The sequence below is a fragment of the Psammomys obesus genome, unplaced genomic scaffold, assembly GCF_907164565.1.
Source record: "Psammomys obesus unplaced genomic scaffold, mPsaObe1.curated_primary_1811, whole genome shotgun sequence".
Taxonomy (NCBI): domain Eukaryota; kingdom Metazoa; phylum Chordata; class Mammalia; order Rodentia; family Muridae; genus Psammomys; species Psammomys obesus.
The window spans coordinates 4,447,259-4,463,443 of NW_026596125.1; the positions used below are offsets into that span (position 1 = coordinate 4,447,259).

At 48.4% G+C, this 16,185-nt stretch overlaps 1 protein-coding gene across 6 annotated transcripts in view; it reads right to left on the minus strand.

Moving 5' to 3' along the window:
• Sec31b (SEC31 homolog B, COPII coat complex component) overlaps positions 1-16,185 on the minus strand; it is a 31,046-nt gene that overhangs the window by 3,914 nt on the left and 10,947 nt on the right. For 3 of the 6 annotated variants that reach the window (XM_055591519.1, XM_055591516.1, XM_055591515.1), the window contains 19 exons: positions 15,084-15,183; positions 14,814-14,975; positions 14,162-14,251; positions 11,539-11,769; positions 9,968-10,042; positions 9,659-9,757; positions 9,274-9,373; positions 8,532-8,710; positions 8,167-8,293; positions 7,468-7,613; positions 6,159-6,329; positions 5,508-5,669; positions 3,715-3,874; positions 2,668-2,982; positions 2,367-2,425; positions 2,007-2,150; positions 1,655-1,762; positions 1,127-1,198; positions 408-939 (listed from right to left, as the gene is read on the minus strand). In XM_055591519.1, coding sequence (XP_055447494.1) covers positions 760-939; positions 1,127-1,198; positions 1,655-1,762; positions 2,007-2,150; positions 2,367-2,425; positions 2,668-2,982; positions 3,715-3,874; positions 5,508-5,669; positions 6,159-6,329; positions 7,468-7,613; positions 8,167-8,293; positions 8,532-8,710; positions 9,274-9,373; positions 9,659-9,757; positions 9,968-10,042; positions 11,539-11,769; positions 14,162-14,251; positions 14,814-14,975; positions 15,084-15,183 — 2,680 coding nt within the window. In that variant the 3' untranslated portion in view covers positions 408-759. Of the gene's footprint in view, positions 1-407; positions 940-1,126; positions 1,199-1,654; positions 1,763-2,006; positions 2,151-2,366; positions 2,426-2,667; positions 2,983-3,714; positions 3,875-5,507; positions 5,670-6,158; positions 6,330-7,467; positions 7,614-8,166; positions 8,294-8,531; positions 8,711-9,273; positions 9,374-9,658; positions 9,758-9,967; positions 10,043-11,538; positions 11,770-14,161; positions 14,297-14,813; positions 14,976-15,083; positions 15,184-16,185 lie in introns of those variants that run through there. The other 3 variants (XM_055591518.1, XM_055591517.1, XM_055591521.1) reach the window with 2 other exon arrangements.

Here is a 16,185-nt window from a genome sequence, read left to right on the forward strand (position 1 = left end):
TGTTTTGGTGAAACCCCCACTCATAAAAATGCTTTCACGCTACTTCATAACCATAGTTTCACTACTGTGATGGATCATAATGTAAACATCTGATATGCAAATAGGCTCAGGTGACCCCTTTGAAAGGGCATGTGGCCCGCAAAGGGGTCACCTGCAGAGAGCCGCTGCTCTACAGTCCAAACAAAAGGCACTTTTCTACTTCCACTTGCCCCCAGCACAGCCCACCCTGAGCTAATACGGGAGAAGTTCCGTTTTTTCAAGTTCCTCTCTTGATTCTGTTCAACACTCACTCAATCCTTAAGCCCACAACTTATTCAAAAAAGGGAACATTAGCCAATTCTCCCCAAATACCTGGGGCTACAATAGAATATGAAGACAGAGGAAAGTACAATAAGGCTCAAACTCCAGAAGAGAAAAAAACAGAAGTATAATATGAGTCATGGCAGAGGCAGACTGAACCCACGACACTGTTTACCCTCTCGGAAGCCATTTGAGCAGAGTATCCCTGTGTAAGCCATTCTGGTGAAGGCCCTGTTGGACTGCCATACGAGTAAGGCCCAACTCTATGTTCTACCTTCCAGGCTGAAGGCAGCCAGCAAAACCCCAGGTGGCCATGCATACAGGGATAAGAAACAGGCACTTGGCTGGTGTGGCTGCAAGGGAAGAGGGCTGGGAGAAAGAAACACAACCTGTTGAAAAACTCCCCCTTTCTGCCAGGAGTTAAACAGCAGGAACGGCCTCCCCGTGGAAGGGGCTGCCTTAGCTCTGCAGCTTGTGTGCGATGGTGAGGACAGCCTTCAGGATGGGCATGAAGCTGGACACCTCGCTGAAGCTGCTGCAGCCCACCACCTGGGCATGCACGGCAAGGCCCTGCTCAAAGCTTCCCACATCCGCACATCGGGCCAGTTCATGGAGCCCAGCCACGACATGGGCTGAGAGCTGTGGAGGGATTGACCTTTAGGTTGGATGAGCCCACCCAGCATGGAGAGAATGAGGGGCCTCGCCTTCTAGACTCACAGTCTAGATGTCTCTGAGGCTCACAGGAAGAGAGGGCTTCCTTTGGCTGGGGGGTGGGTTGGGGGGTGGGAAAGAGGCAGCAGGCGGCGGGAGTCACTCAGGTACTTACTGTCCCCTCGCAAAGCTTCTCATACAGACATTCTAGACGCTGAGCTGCCTCCTCCAGCTTCCTTTTTGTTTTCTGCAGGGAGAAAAGTGGATTCCGACCCTACCCCTAAGGCTTACACTACACAGTGCTATCAACATTCATGATATGTAACAACCAGAGTGGCTCAGTGCTATTTCCTTCATTTCACAGACCAAGTAGAGGCCCAGAGACAGCAGGAGACTTGCTCAGGTGACACAGCTAGTAAGAGTACAGCAGCTTCCTTCTGCAGCTCCACCCTCTTTCTACCATGTCTTCATGCTGTAAAACCCCATCCTCTTTGGTCCTGCTACTCAGAAGTGGGACTTAGGGCAGACTCCAAACCCACCCCCCACGAACACACACACACACACACACACACACACACACACTCTTCCTCTGGACACCGAAGAAGCCCAAAATGCAGTCAGTATGTCTGGGACAGCGAGAGGATGGGCCTATGCTTGAGTCATCCAGAAGCCGCTGGGATGGAGAAGGCAGGCTCTGACTCACCAGGTCAGTGGCAGCCAGGGAACAGCGATGAAGGAGTGCCTCCAAGCTGTCCTTCAGGCACCGATGCTCTGGGGGCAGCTCCTTCTCCACCTTCTTGGGACTAAGTTGCTAATAAGGAAACAGGGAGGAAGAACGGAAGATTGGCTGCCCTCATGGCTTCCCTAAGGCCTGTCCCCTGTGACTCAAGGTCACACTTGCCACCAAGGCAGAGCTGAGAGCCACCCACCCCTCCCCTTCTCTGCAGGAAGAACGATTCAAGCTCAAGGATTACTTCTGCCTTAAAGAAGAAATCCAGTTTCTATGATCCCTGCTGGAAAGCACCCCAGGGGAGAGGACCCACTGTTCCTGTCACCTGTAGGCTGTGTTCTCTTGGGGCTCCAGGAGGAGCCTGGCTCACACTGAAGGCCCGGGGCTGTGGCAGCAGGGCCTGTGGTGGCTCAGGGCCGAGGCTCCTCACTGGAGCTGTAATTGGTGCTGGAGGCACAAATGTCTCCAACTAACAAGATAAAGAAAAGCATATGAGTGAACCCAGAGACACTATGGGCTCTGATTTTGAACAGGGAAACAGGAAAACAAAATGATATGTGTAGGAGGAAAAGAGGGAGGTGCTGAGAGACAGAGATTAGCTTGAAGAAGAATATAAATGGAAGGGTGGAGCTGAATTCTTAAAGAACTAGAAAGTGAGTTACTGGGTAGGGAAAGATGCAGTGACCTTTTTTCTTTGGAGGTTTTCCAGGGTGGCTGGAGCAGCTTTCCAGGCATCCTGGGATCCTAAAGAACACAAAATGGGGGTTTTAGGGACATAGTCATAAACCTTAAAAATGTTTAATCTAAAAGCTGAAAAAATTAATTTAGTTAAAGTCTGCCATACTGCCCTCAGTAGTCAGTCATACTCTAAGCTGACAAAGGGCCTTAGTTCATTGGCTTGAGAAAAAAGACTCCCAAAGTAGTGATGGGAAGGGGAGGAGAGGAGATAATGATGCCCAAGAACAGGCCATGGAAAGAAGACTGACCTGGACGAGGAGTGAAGATGCCAGTGGTTGTGAGGGCACTAGAGCATGGAGCCCCTGTCCCTCCAGGGGGGTAAGCTACAGGGAAACTGGCAGGAGAGGCTGAGAGCTGGGAGCCCAGAGGGCTGAGGCTGGGTGGTCCCATAGGAGGCAGAGGGAGCAGTCTAGGAGTTTCAGGCAGCGGGGTAGAGCCAGGCTGCATGGTGTCCGGGGATGCTAGGAGTGGAGTGGGACCAGGAAGAAGCCATCCTCCAGAGAATCCAACCAGGTTTTCAGTTGGAGCACTTTGTCCTCCTAACAGCTGCGGCTGAGAGAAAGCTGAAGGAGAATAGACAGATGATAACTTATCACCCAACTTCATGTGGGAGAGGCTCAGAGGACACCATGTAGGAACAAATCAACAGCACAAAAACAGAAAAGCAAGCGTGGTGGCACACACCTGAAGTGACACCGGGGAGGCTGAGACAAGACCAGGAATTTGAAACTACGCAAGAGTCCATTTAAAAAAATCTGAGAACCCACAGCTAATAATAACAATGAATGATCAGGACATGTAGAGAGAAATCTGCAATTTGCAAAGCACTTTTTAACTTTATTGCTTAATTGACCCTCAAAATATTAGTGAATTGAAATGACTGGTATAAATACTTTGGTAAATTCCCAAAAATACAAGCCTTTAATGAGACAGGGGGAGGGGAAGAGAGAAAGGGAAGAAAGAGAGAGAAAAAAAAAGAGACTATGAAAAGGTATTCAATAAAGAACACTATTAGGAAATCAGAAAGCAGAATTTTAAAAAATGTGTTAAAAAGACAAAACAATCTGGCTATTCTCCTGTAACTCTAGCTCTTGAGGATAGAGGCAGAAAGATCAGTTTAAGATCATCCTCAGTTACAGAGCAGGTTGGAGGCTAGCCTGGAGGCTGACCTTGTTCCCAGACAAAACAAAACAAAAATGTTTTCTCTGGGCACCATCAGCATGGACTGGGGAGAGAGTATGTCTGTCACTCCTGAGCCCTCTGCACTCTGCCAGAAGAGAGCTTCACTCACTCACCTGGCCTTACCACAGGGCCAGCAAGCAAAGGCCCAAGCACTGGGTGGTTGCTTGTGGACTGTGTCCCTGCGCCCTGAGAAGGGCTGGGATGGGAGGGTACGAAGGGCATCACTAATGAGGGCTGTGCTGGGGCCCTCAGCCTTGCAGATGGAGCTGGGACCTATGAAGAGAGAAAAGGCTCAGAGAGTTGGTGTGCTTGGCCATTTCTCATATGTTCCATATTTGTAACAACACCAGGGTCAAGCCTAAGTTCTTTAGTACAATATGCCAGATTCTCAGTCTTCGATTTCCCACTTTTCCTTTTCGTAACCCCATCCAAGACCACAACCCACTGATGGTCTAGTGTTTCCTCAAAAGGCTGTTGATTCCTCTTGTTTCAATGAGCTTGCACTTCTGTTCCCACTGCCTGAAATACATGTAATGTGTCCATTCTAAATAACTTAATCTTTAATATCCATGGGAGGCCTGCCCTTTTCTGAAGAGAGAGAAGCAGTGGATGGGGGGCAGGAGCAAGAAGGTGGGGGAGAGTGGAGGGAGGGGAGACTGCGGCCTGGATGTAAAATAATAAATAAATAAATAAATAAATAAATAAATAAATAAATAAATAAATAGATAAATAAATAAATAAATAAATAAGTAAATAGATAGATAGATAGATAGATAGATAGATAGATAGATAGATAGATAAATAAATAAATAATTTGAAAGAGAGTGAGATCGCCGGAGAGATGGATGCTCAGTGGTTAAAAGTACTCTCCCAACTACCCTGTGTTTGTTTGTTTGTTTGTTTATTCTTCTCCCATATATTACACCCTGACCACAGTTTCCCCTCCCTCCTCTCCTTCCAGTCCCTCTCCCAACCTGCACTCTCCCTCAGGTCCACTCCTCTTCCTTCCCCTCCAGAAAAGTGCAGGCCCCAGGGATATCAGCCAAACATGACATATCAAGTTGCAATAATACTAGGCACTGAACAATGTGACCCTGTAGGAGGAAAAGGGTCCCCAAATCAGGCAAAAGAGTCAGGGACAGCCCTGCTGCCACTGTTAAAAGTCCCGCAAGAAGACCAAGTACACAGCTGTAGCATATATGCAGAGAGCCTAGGTCAGATCCATGCAGGCTCCCTGACTGTCAGTCTTATTCTACTTTTAACTCTTCAATTCCCAGCATACACAGCAGACAGCTTACAATCACCTATAACTCCTGTGCTAAAAACAACAACAAAAAATCTGACATCCTCTTTTGGCTCTGTAGGCATCTGTATACATGTGGCATACACACAGAGACACACATATATGCGTGAATAAAAATGTTTAAAAATCTCTTTTTAAATGTAAAATCATTTTTTAAAGTCTCAGATCAAGTGATCAATATCATATTCATTCTAGAACATTCCCTGAGCTGTACTCAACACACACACACACACACACACACACACACACACATTTTTTTTTCTTCTCTGTAATCCCATAACCCCTTGCCATATTGCCATCATGGCTATTCTGAATTCTACTACATTATTTTTGTATATCTATCCTTCCACTAGATGAACTTCTTGAGGGCAAAGAACATAGTTTGTGTCCCTTCTGTTTTAAGATCCTAGTGTTTGTTCAACAAACAGTTATTAGTTATAACTACTTAATTATAATTAGTTATAGCTGAATCTAGAACAGCTCTACAAAGCTAAGAATTTTCATCTGGTTTTGTTCACTGAACTATTCCAAGTGTCTACAACCAAGTGTGGCACGTAAATGCTTATAAAGGGATGAATAAACTAATTACAAATGAGGTCTGACCTGGTGAGGGGGCTGGAATCCCATTCTGCACGAGGACATCTCCTTCAAGTGGAGGACAGCGCCTACAGCAACGCGGGGAAAGGGGAAAGTGGGAGCTTGTTGGCCCAAGACAGCAGAACCCTGGGCATGGAAAAGCCGATCTCTCAGCTGCTGAACTGCTGGCTGAAGTTGGAATAAGGAAGAGCTATGTTAGGAAATCAAGACCACTGAACACCTTCTCTTACACACCTGCGCTCTTTCAACAAGCTTTGGATCTCTCTCTCTCTCTTCTTTAGTAACCTAGAGAGACTCCAGTTGCCTAACCCCTGTCAAACACTTGCGCCCCTCCCCTCCTGGCTACTCTATCCATTGGGAGTTTCCTAGATGCACTCCTTATTATACATTCAGTTAATCGCCTTAACCCCTGGAAAGCCTTCCTTCGCTTCTCCAGAGAGGTCAGCCTCTCCCCTGAAGACCCATGGTGCTTAGTGCAACCTGCTGTGACAGTGTCAGTCACTGACATGTGATCTCCCCCAACAGACTGAGCTGCTAAAGGAACAAGCTCTCATTTCTCCTAGGAGCTATAGCATTAGCATAGGACCTAAAACATGGATGCCCTTGGTATTAGATGAGCGAACAAGGCGACTTGGTCCTTCTCATGGCCACTCTCACCTGGATACAGTCACTGGGTAGGAGGCTCATGGCAATAGCCAGGCTGCCTTGGGATGCCAGGAGACTGGCATACTGGATAAGTCTGTATGTTGTGGCAGGACCTGGATTCATCTTGTCAGAACCCTGCAGCTCCAGGCTCCTGCTGAGAACCATCACCTTCTCCATCAGGTCCTGTAGAAACAAGGATGGAGGTAATCAACTTCTTTCAAGCACATCTTGTTCCATCCAGGTGTCTCATTCAGGAACATTATATCATGAAAAGGAAAGCATGTGGACACACCATGGTGAAGGCAACAGAGAATCACATAAAGAGGAAGAATGGAGGATGGGATCAATGGGGTGTATCCAGGCCTTGGATTATTATGGATCTCTGTCTCTGTCTCTTCTTGGTACTTCTTTATCCCTTCCTGCTTGTATGACTCCCACAAGCCTATGACTTCACCTTTTTTGATTACCAACAGAGCACCTGATACAGTTTAGATCCATAGAAATTTCAGAAAAACTATTAATCAAATATTGAATTTACCTGTATGAGTCATTGGAAGGAAAAAAAAAAAAAAAACGATGAAGACTCATACCCAACCTAGGAATCCTGAGGAAATAAGGTGATTGTTTCACCCTGGGGAGAAGGCATCAGGCATTGAGGGCTCTCTGCTCTTCTCTAATGCTACCTTACCCAAATGACTCACCTCTCTTGGGGAGCAGGTGAGCCATGCTACTGGAGGAGCCGGCCAGAGCAAGGAGCAAGAGTAAGGTCGAGACTTGTCCAAACCCCAAAAATCTCATCTTGAGACCAGCAGGAGTAAGGATTGCTCCCTCCCTGTTCTGGAGCTGCCTGCCCCAGTGCAATAGCCTTGAGACCCCACCTCTGATACCCTTGAGGTTGTCACCCAGTGTCCAGGTTTCAGGTTCAAATTTCCTATTTCCTTATAAGGACATGTCCAGATAGTACCTGGAATCCCTCATCATGCAAATGAAGCATTTCCAGCACACCAGCCCCAACCAGTGATGTATACTCACTCCAAAAACCCCTATCCACCTCCCCGAGGTTTATATAGCCCTCATTCCCACAAGTAAAGGAGAGCTGTTTTACTGAAAGCCATCTTGGAGAAGGGCTTTTTCTCCCTGAATTCACTTGCTAACCCACCAGCCTGGCTGTTTTGTTCCTTCCTGTGCAGCCATGTATAAATGTTTCTGGATGACCGAAGGACAGAAGCAGACCTGAACGGGCACTCTCTTCTCTGCACATCCCTAACACTAGTCTCTCCCGAGAGCCTGGAGTGGCCAGAGCTCTGCAGAAAAGAGGTACCTGCAGAGCCATGGGGCCTGAGGCTTGCTGGAATCTCACCCAGCTCTCCACCAGCCGTTCCACACTTCCTGAGCACACATAGCAGAGTCTGGCTTCAGAGGAGAGTGCCCTGCCTCCCTCCTGCTCCATGCGAGTTCCCAGCATGTCTGTGGAGAGATGCAAACTTTTTAACAGCACAACTTCCCTGTGTTATTCTTCCTTCACTTGTTTGGAAACCAGAGAAGGGCTGTGAGCTCTGAGACAAGAGTCTACAATGGTTTTAAGACAACTCAGGAGGATGGAGCGATGGCTCAGTGGTGAAGAGCACATGCTGCTCTTTCAGAGGACCTGGGTTCGATTCCCAGAACTTGCACAGCAGCTCACAACCGTCTACAACTTCAGTTCCAGGGAATCTGACTACTGCCCTCCATGGGGACCAGACATACACATGGTACAAATTCACTTATATACATACAAACAAAATAGTCAGACACATAAAAATTTAAAAAAAAAAATCTTAAAGAAAAGCTAACCTTGGTCTATACAGAAAGGCAAAGAACTTGCCATAAGATGTGACACAGAGAAATAAGACAGAACATACATGACACCTGCAGGAAAAGAGAGGCTCCTGGCTGAGCCCCGCCTTCCAGAGTCCAGGCTGGTGGACCCTTTGCCTCCTCTGGGCATAAATCTGTTGACATGGGCTGGGGTCACACCTACCACAGAGCTCAGGGAATTTCTCTGGCCCTGAATATGTCAGTAGCAAGGCCAGTGCCTCTCTCCAGTTCTTCAGGCTACAGGCATATACCAGGTCCTTCCAATTCTTCTTTACCACACAGGCTAGAAGCTGTACTGGGCAGAAAGGAGACCCTCAGCTTCCATCCAGAACAGTCAGTAGATGTCACACACAGGGATGTTGTAACAAAGCCACTCGTTTTAGAACACTGAACAGGGCTAACAATGAAGCAGAGGTTGCTAGAGTATGGAGATGGGTAGATTCCAAACAGCAGTCCCAATACACAGGCCTCCCACCTGTCTAGGTCCAAGCAATCCCCTCCTTCCTTTTCCTGGGTGAAAGGCAGTACCGGTGAGATTTTGGTTCTCCTCTTGGCCAAGTAGCATTCTTGGGTCCGCTTCAGCAGCTCTGCACCCCCAGCCTGAGCCAGGATGATGGCGTCAGCAAAGCGTTCCTCCCTCATACACAGCTCCACAGCAGGCCGCAGTTCCCCAAGCAGCAGGGCCTGGCTCAAGAGTCCATCAGGGTCTGCAGACAGGGGCATCCCCTCCTCATTCGCTGGCCCTCACACACTCACCTCCTGTCCTTCCAGACCCACAGTACTTCCTCATCTGGTTCCAGCTCTTTAAAGAAGGCTGGAGGTGTGAAGGCTTCCCCTGTGCTGTGTTGGAGGCTTGTCTGCAAATGCCATCTCCAACTCAGGCTGCCTGGTTCCACAAAACTCCCAAGTTTCACTTCTGGGCAACAAAATGTGTCATAGGGATGCCCTGACTCAACCGTAACTGTCTACAACGGGACTCAAAGCAGAGAGGCCTGCATGCAGGGTCACAGACACGACCTGTGCTTGCTCAGCATGGGCAACGGCGCAGTTCTTTTAACAAGAAAACCAAGGAATAGGAAAAAAGACTGTAGCAGAAGGCCCTCCAGGATAGGGCCCATATTAGACTCTACGATCAGAGACAGCATCAACTGGTAAATGGCCCAGCTATGCTGGAGATTTTAGTTGGGAGTCAGGAGACAATAAGGGACTCTTAAAACCAAACACTCTGGGCCCACCTGCTCCCGTGCAGCGAGCTCCTCTCTCCCAGTACCTTCTGTGACGGGGATCTCCCAAGGAGTCATGTTCTGAGGGACCAGCTCATCAAAGAAGGCTGAGGATGCAGAGGCTTCCTCGGTAGTGTGTTTGGAGGCCTGTGCACAGAGGGGCAAGTGTGACTGCGGGGCAACTGAAGCAGGGTACACAGAGCATGCTATCACTGGGAGCACGACAATTTGAACCCTAGTAGATGAAACTAAAAGAATGCACACGTAGGTTTGGGAAGTACTTCATGGGCTCTATTCTCCTCTGGCTCAGGAGGATAGAGACCTCTCCAGAAGCTTACTGAGAACAAGTAGAAGGGTCAGCAAAAAGAATGCTCCCTAAAAGGCAGGTCTCCTATGCTACCTCAGGTCAGGTTGCCTGGCCTCCAACTATACCTGGCTGCAAAAGGTGTGTGCTCTGTCACTTTTGGGGTTGAGTGCCTCAGGCTGAGGGCTTTCCTCTCCCTTCAAGTCACTTTTCAAGCGTGTGTCCACCTGTGAGGAGAGCCTTGTAAGCACTGGTGTTGTAGCCCAGGCTCCCATAGGTCTTACAGCCCCTCCCCCCAGCCACCATACTCCTTCACCTGTTTTTCTGGAGAAAAGCCTAATTCCAGGATGTACAATACACAGATGTCATGAATTAAGACTGGTGTCCGGGGCAGAGTCCTCAAGCAGGATTATTTGCTCTCTACAGCAAATGCTTACCTTCTTCTGAAACTCCTCTTTGCTGTAACCTAACAGCCTGAGGAATTTCAGCCTGGAGTCATGCTCTAAGGTCACCTAAGGAACCGGAAAATACAAAAACATTTCTATCAAATGGGTGTGATTGATCCTTCTCTTACATCACAATGGACATCTGTACCAGTGCACCCTCAAACACGGGCTCATGTACCATTGAACCTTAGGGACAGTGATGCTACCTCTTACCCTTCTTCACATCTGGTTTTTGCTGGGCTGTGAAGAGTATTGTCACAACCCTTTGCCACGTCTGAATGAGAACTGTACCTTCAGTTGACTTCCTAACTCGGTTTCCCTGGTAACCTGATGAGCATAACACACCGACTGTTTTGAGACGCTTCTGCTTGTAATTGATTGGTTATCAAATCCGGCCTGGAACTGTGTAAACCATAGATAACTGACATGGCCACCATGTCAGGGTTTCTGGCTTCATGGGCTCTGGCTACTGGACATATCCCTGTGGGGACTCTAAAACTCTAAACTCAGCTTTTCTGCCCGAGCAGCTCGTGAGTCAGGCCTTACAGAGCTGCCTGCATCTTCTCCTGCATCTGAGCTGTCTGGGGAGCTAGAGGGAGCTCTGAATTGCCGCATCAAATGCTGAAAAGGCCACCCCAGGAGAGTGCCACTGCCACTGCTCCTGGTCTCCAAACCCTGAGGAGACGGATGCCAAGTGTAACCCACAGCGGTCTGGAGATCTATGTGCAGAGCTGACTAGACACTGGCAGAAGATGCCCAGGGGCAGTGCGCAGAGTGAGCTTCCCACCAGAATCCGGACACCAGGGGCCGGGAAGCTGGCTCAGCTGACCTCCCCTGTTTCTTCCACGCCGAACAATGGACTCTGACTGTCGTCTTTCCTACATCTCCAGCCTTCCTCCTTCTTCTATGCTCTTTCTTGGAAATGGCCCTTCGTACCCGGCTTCAGGCACCATCAAGGTGGACTGCACTGAGTGTTTTACGTTTATTTTCTTATTTTGCGTGTGTATGTGTGTGGGCATGTGGGTATGAGTGCTTGCTTACACATGTGCTTTTGTATGTGTTTGCATGTGAGTGTGTGTGTAAGAGAGAGAGCTGTAGTGCCAAGCTTTGTTCATGCTAGTACTCTGCCACAAGCTAGCTCTCACATCTCTGACAAGCACACACTCCTCCTATTCATACCCTGACATGGGGGGGGGGGGCTAGAACTACACCCCTGGTGCCCAGGCGGAGTGGCCCAACAGGGACCTGCCCTGGATTACCTCAAACAAACCTCACGACTCCTTATGTTCATGTATCCCTCCAATGACACTATGAAAGCATTCGCCTTGGCTGGGAGAATATCCAAGACACCAACAACACCTCAGCACCTCCAATCTTTATAAGCGGCCTCTGAGCCTCCAGAAAAGGGTAAAGACTCTGTGTCCGGGAGGACATAAAAAAACAGCGAGTCTGGGGAAGGGCTTCCTGAATAGGTCACAGTGTGCTTGTTAGGTCTCCTGGAGTTGATGGGGGCTGGGGTTCTGGATCTTCGGGAAAGAGCAGCCCGTCCTCAAGCCTCCTACCTTCAGGAACTGCCAAAGCAATCTTTCACATGGCAGTGAAGCTTGCTGAATCTTGCTCTGACAATAATTTAGGAGATTCCCAGATCCCAAGGCCTCCTGCAGCACAGCTGACCTCGCCAGGAATTCTGATTCAGTGATGACTTGACTGATGAAGACCAGGTGGGGGCAGGGCTGCGGCGCCTGCTGGACAGGGATGCTGGGAAGGCCAAAAGTGACCAGCTTTCCCCCAAACTGGTGCGGAAATAGAAGAAAGAAAGAGGTTACACTTTCAAGCCAAGAGCTAACGAGTTAAGATTTTAGAGCGGGCTATCTGTTAAGCAAGGCTTAGACAGTGTGGTGGCCATTTGAATGAGGATGGCTCCCATAGGCTCCTATGTTTGAATGCTTGGTCATCAGGGAGTGGCACTACTTGGGAAGGATTGGGAGGTGTGGCCTTGATGGAGGAAGTGTGTCTCTGTGGGTAGGCTTTCAGGCTTTCTCTCTTCCTGCTCTGTGGATCTGGGGCTCTCGGCTACCATGTCTGCCTGCATGCTGGCATGCTCCCCCACCATGACGATAATGGACTACACCTCTGAAACTGCAAGCAAGCCCCCAATTAAATACTTTCTTCTATTCTTACACAGTTGCTTTGGTCATGGTGACTCTTCACCCCAACAGAATAATGACTAAAGCATGGGAAACCAACTGAAAATTGCGAGGGTGGAACAGGATCAGAAATTGAATGCCGAATCTTACAATCACCTGCTTAAAATGTCACCACATAGTACTCTCTCCCACTTCCCAGTCCTGGCACCAGCATCTCTCAGGCGCCTGGCCTAAACAAGGTGGTCCTATCACAGGCTATACCACCACAGCCAAGCTTATCTTCCCTCTCTGTCCAGTGTCTCCCATGCAGGGGCTCTTTTTCCCACTCCCTTTGCTAGCACACCTGCATTACTAGAAGTGCTTGCGAGCCTTGGTCTTTTCCATTCTTCCAGTCTAAGGCTCAGAGCATTCCTTATTGCTCACACTGCCCGTTTGCTACCCCAGACTGTAAATGGTTTGGCAGACCACAGGGGAACACCAAACTCCTCAGGCATGCACAAAACCCAAAACCACTACGGCCAAACATGTCTACCCCAGCATCTTTGCGATCATTTAGGACTGCTCCACGTTCTCAAAATGCTCATCCCCACTTCGGTGCCTCTGCCTACAACACTGCTCCACTCAAAGCCTCCAGCCAGCCAGATCTGACGCTTTACATCAAGCACATGGCACGAAATCCTGCCACTCTGTCTCGGCCACAGAGTAAAGCTCCTGGAAAGCGCTCACACCAGAAGCTGGGTGAGAGGAGCATTAGTAATTTTTAAACCCTCAAGTTATTCCAGTGTTACCAAAATTGACAAACCGCTCCACCCGCATCTAGCCATTATTTCCCTTCCTAAACCCAACCTGCCTAAAGGATTTTCCAGTAAGAATTCTATCACTTCCACAACACTTTACAGCACAGCTTTGTGCTCAACAAAACCACTTGAATTATTAATTTGCATAAAAACATTAGACACGGTTATGGCATGCTGGCTTGGCTCTACCACTTCAGTCTTACAAATAAGACACTGAAGTCCTGGGGGAACAAATGACTTCTTCAGAGTCACCTACATGATTAGCAACAGAGCTACGACAAAAACTCTTCACTTTACTGCTTCTGCCCTTTTTGGTGGTGGTGGTGGTGGTTAGGCATTTAAACCCAGGGCAGTGGGCATGCTAAGCAAGCCCTCTCCTGATGAGCTACACCCCCAGTGCCTACTCCTCTTATTTTATAAAAACATTCCTTCTTGATCATGTTAGTCATATCTTCATAGTAAAAATGCTGACTCTAAACACAAGAACATCTCTTACACATCTTCAAATCAGATTTAGTATCGAAAGCATTGTGTTAGGTGTTTCAGGGCCTCCTTGCCACTCAAAACGTTGGTCCTCAGACTAGCAGTAAAGAGACCACGTAGAAACTTGCTGGATACTGGAAATCTTGAGCCCTACATCAGATCCACTGAACCACAACTTGAGGGGTTTTTTTGTTCGTTTGTTTTGGTTTTTTGTTTGTTTGTTTGTTTTGGTTTTTGATTTTTTTTTTTTGAGAGAGAGGGTTTCTCTGTGTAGCCTTGGCTGTCCTGGGCTTGCTTTGTAGACCATGCTGGCCTCCATCACAGAGATCGGTTTGCCTCTGCCTTCCTGAGTGCTGGTATTACAGGCGTGTGCCACTGCGCCTAGCTGGAAGCACAGAACTTTTGAGTAGAGGAATGACGGGATAAAATTGACATGTTTTTTCATTCCTTTCTGTACTACTTGCCACCAGTCCAGACATTTAAGAGTTAAAGAATTCAGGTAGAATTTCAGGCTGGTTGTCATAAGTAGGAGGGTGAAAGCCATAGATTTTTTTTTTTTTTTTTTTTTGATAGGATTGGCGGGTCAACCAGGTTGCAGAAGGTGACAGGGTAAAGGAAGAAGCTAGATGAAGTATCTGCTTGAGGGGTGGAGTGGGGCCTGGACTGAGACGTGCAACGGGAGCAAATCTCCTGAATGCAGCTGCTTGCTGGGCAGGTGAGAGGCGCTGCCCACAAACACCCACACTTCCAACACTTACGGCAAATGAGACGCCTGCTGGCCTTCTCAGCCACTTGGGAGGCTTCTTCAAGGGAGGAATTAATGATGCGTGGGCCATCTGCTCCGGAGCCTGCAGCAGAGGAAGAGGCTGGCCTTTGTGAAAGGAAGAGCAAATCTAGAGGGAGGGAAAGGCCACCTGTGTCACCACTGTTGAGAGGCATCTCAGCGAGGACCTCGACCTACAAACTCAACTGTGGATTGAATCCTTGTGAGGACCAGGCTGACCTAGAAGAGGCAGACTCTCACAGTCTAGGAGATGGGGACAAGACTGAAAATGAAGGTGAGGTTTGGATGTACCAGCTCCTCAGAAAGTTCTGTTTAAAGTCTACACTGGAGCATGACCCAAAGTAGCTATACAATGGAAAGGGAGATATGCCAGGCCATATAGAAATAACAGACCAGAAGGAGGTTCAGCGTGACCAAGAGTTAAGATGATGCTTTTCTACCTACTGTGGCAGAAACTGACTTCCTCCCAGGAAACCAGGTCCTGATGCAAGATAGCCCTCTGAAACCCACAGCCCAGCCTCCCTCTCTTCAATAGCTCCCATTTCTTCCCAAGCTATGTGTCCTTCTCTCAACCCCCAGACACAGAAAGCTCCTCCCTCCAGCACTCTCGACCAAGCCCTTCAAACCTTGTCAGCCTGCCTCATGTGCTGGTCTTCCCAGCTCCTACCCATCACAGAGTACAAACGGATCCAGCCATCGAAGGATACAGCAGAGAACACAGGCGGGTTCTGAGGGCACCACTGAACATCGAAGCACCAGCTGTTCTGTGTGGGCAGCTTGTACACCACCTGCCGTGAGAGAACACAACCATGAGGAGCAGTCCAGGACATGCCGAAGTAGGGATTCCCCTGCAATCACATCTCCATTACAGCATGCCCACAGAAGGACCAGCCTACCTCACTGCTCGCCAGATTCCAACAAAGAATCTGGTTGTCTTTGGCACTGCTCAGCAGCAGTTCGGCATCAGCCTGGCTCCATGACATTGACAAGATCCCCCTGAAAATGAAAGACAAAGAGGAACCAATGTTTGTTGAATGCCAGCTCCAAGCAGGCACCTTATATGTCTTAGATGATGCTCAGCTTTACACAATGGATGATTTAACTTTGATTTTTCATAGAAGAAAACAAAGCTTTGAAAGGGGAGTGTCTGCTAGACAGGTGCCTAGCCAAAGCCCACATCACAGCCTGAGCACCGTGCCCTGCACCGCCCTGCCACCTCCAAGCAATGACAGTAGAATCGTGACTTAGCGTGAATCACACAAACATCCATTCCTAGGATGCGATTACCCCTGGTAAAGACCTAACTCTCCAAAGTCCTGAAGGAGGGGGCTGGGGAGACACTTTGGATGGTAAAGTGCTTTCTGTACGGGCATGAGGACTTGAGATTGCTCTCTAGCACCCATGTAATCAAGGCAAGGCAGTGCATATAATCCCAGTACTAGGGAGTCAGAATCACCAGGATCCCTGCGGGTGATTGGCTAAGCAACCTTGCCTAACTGGAGAGCCTAAGACTCCATAAAAAAAACAGAACTCAATAAGCAGACAGATGTCTCCCAAGAACAACACCTGAGGTTGACCTATGGCGCTGCTTCCTCTGCTGTGGGTGGGCTCAGGTGGCACAGGTTTTCCTGAACAGATAGGAGCCAAGTTGCTTTTATTAAGAGGCTTTGCAGGAGGCTCCCCACTCAGAGGAATGAACGCTGTTCTCAGAGCAGAACCTAGGACTCTCCCAAGGAGATTGCTATACTTTGGGTTTTGTTCATTTTGTTTTATGAGACAGGATTTCATCTGTAATCAGACTTGGCCTCATCCTCATGATGTAGCCCAGGCTGGCCTTGAATTCGCAGCAATCCTCCTGAGTGCTAGAATTAGAGGAATAAGCCACTACACACAGTCTATACTTTTTTTTGAGACAGGATTTTTCTGTGTAGCCTTGGCTGTCCTGGACTTGCTTTGTAGACCAGGATGGCCTCAAACTCACAGAGATCTGCCTGCCTC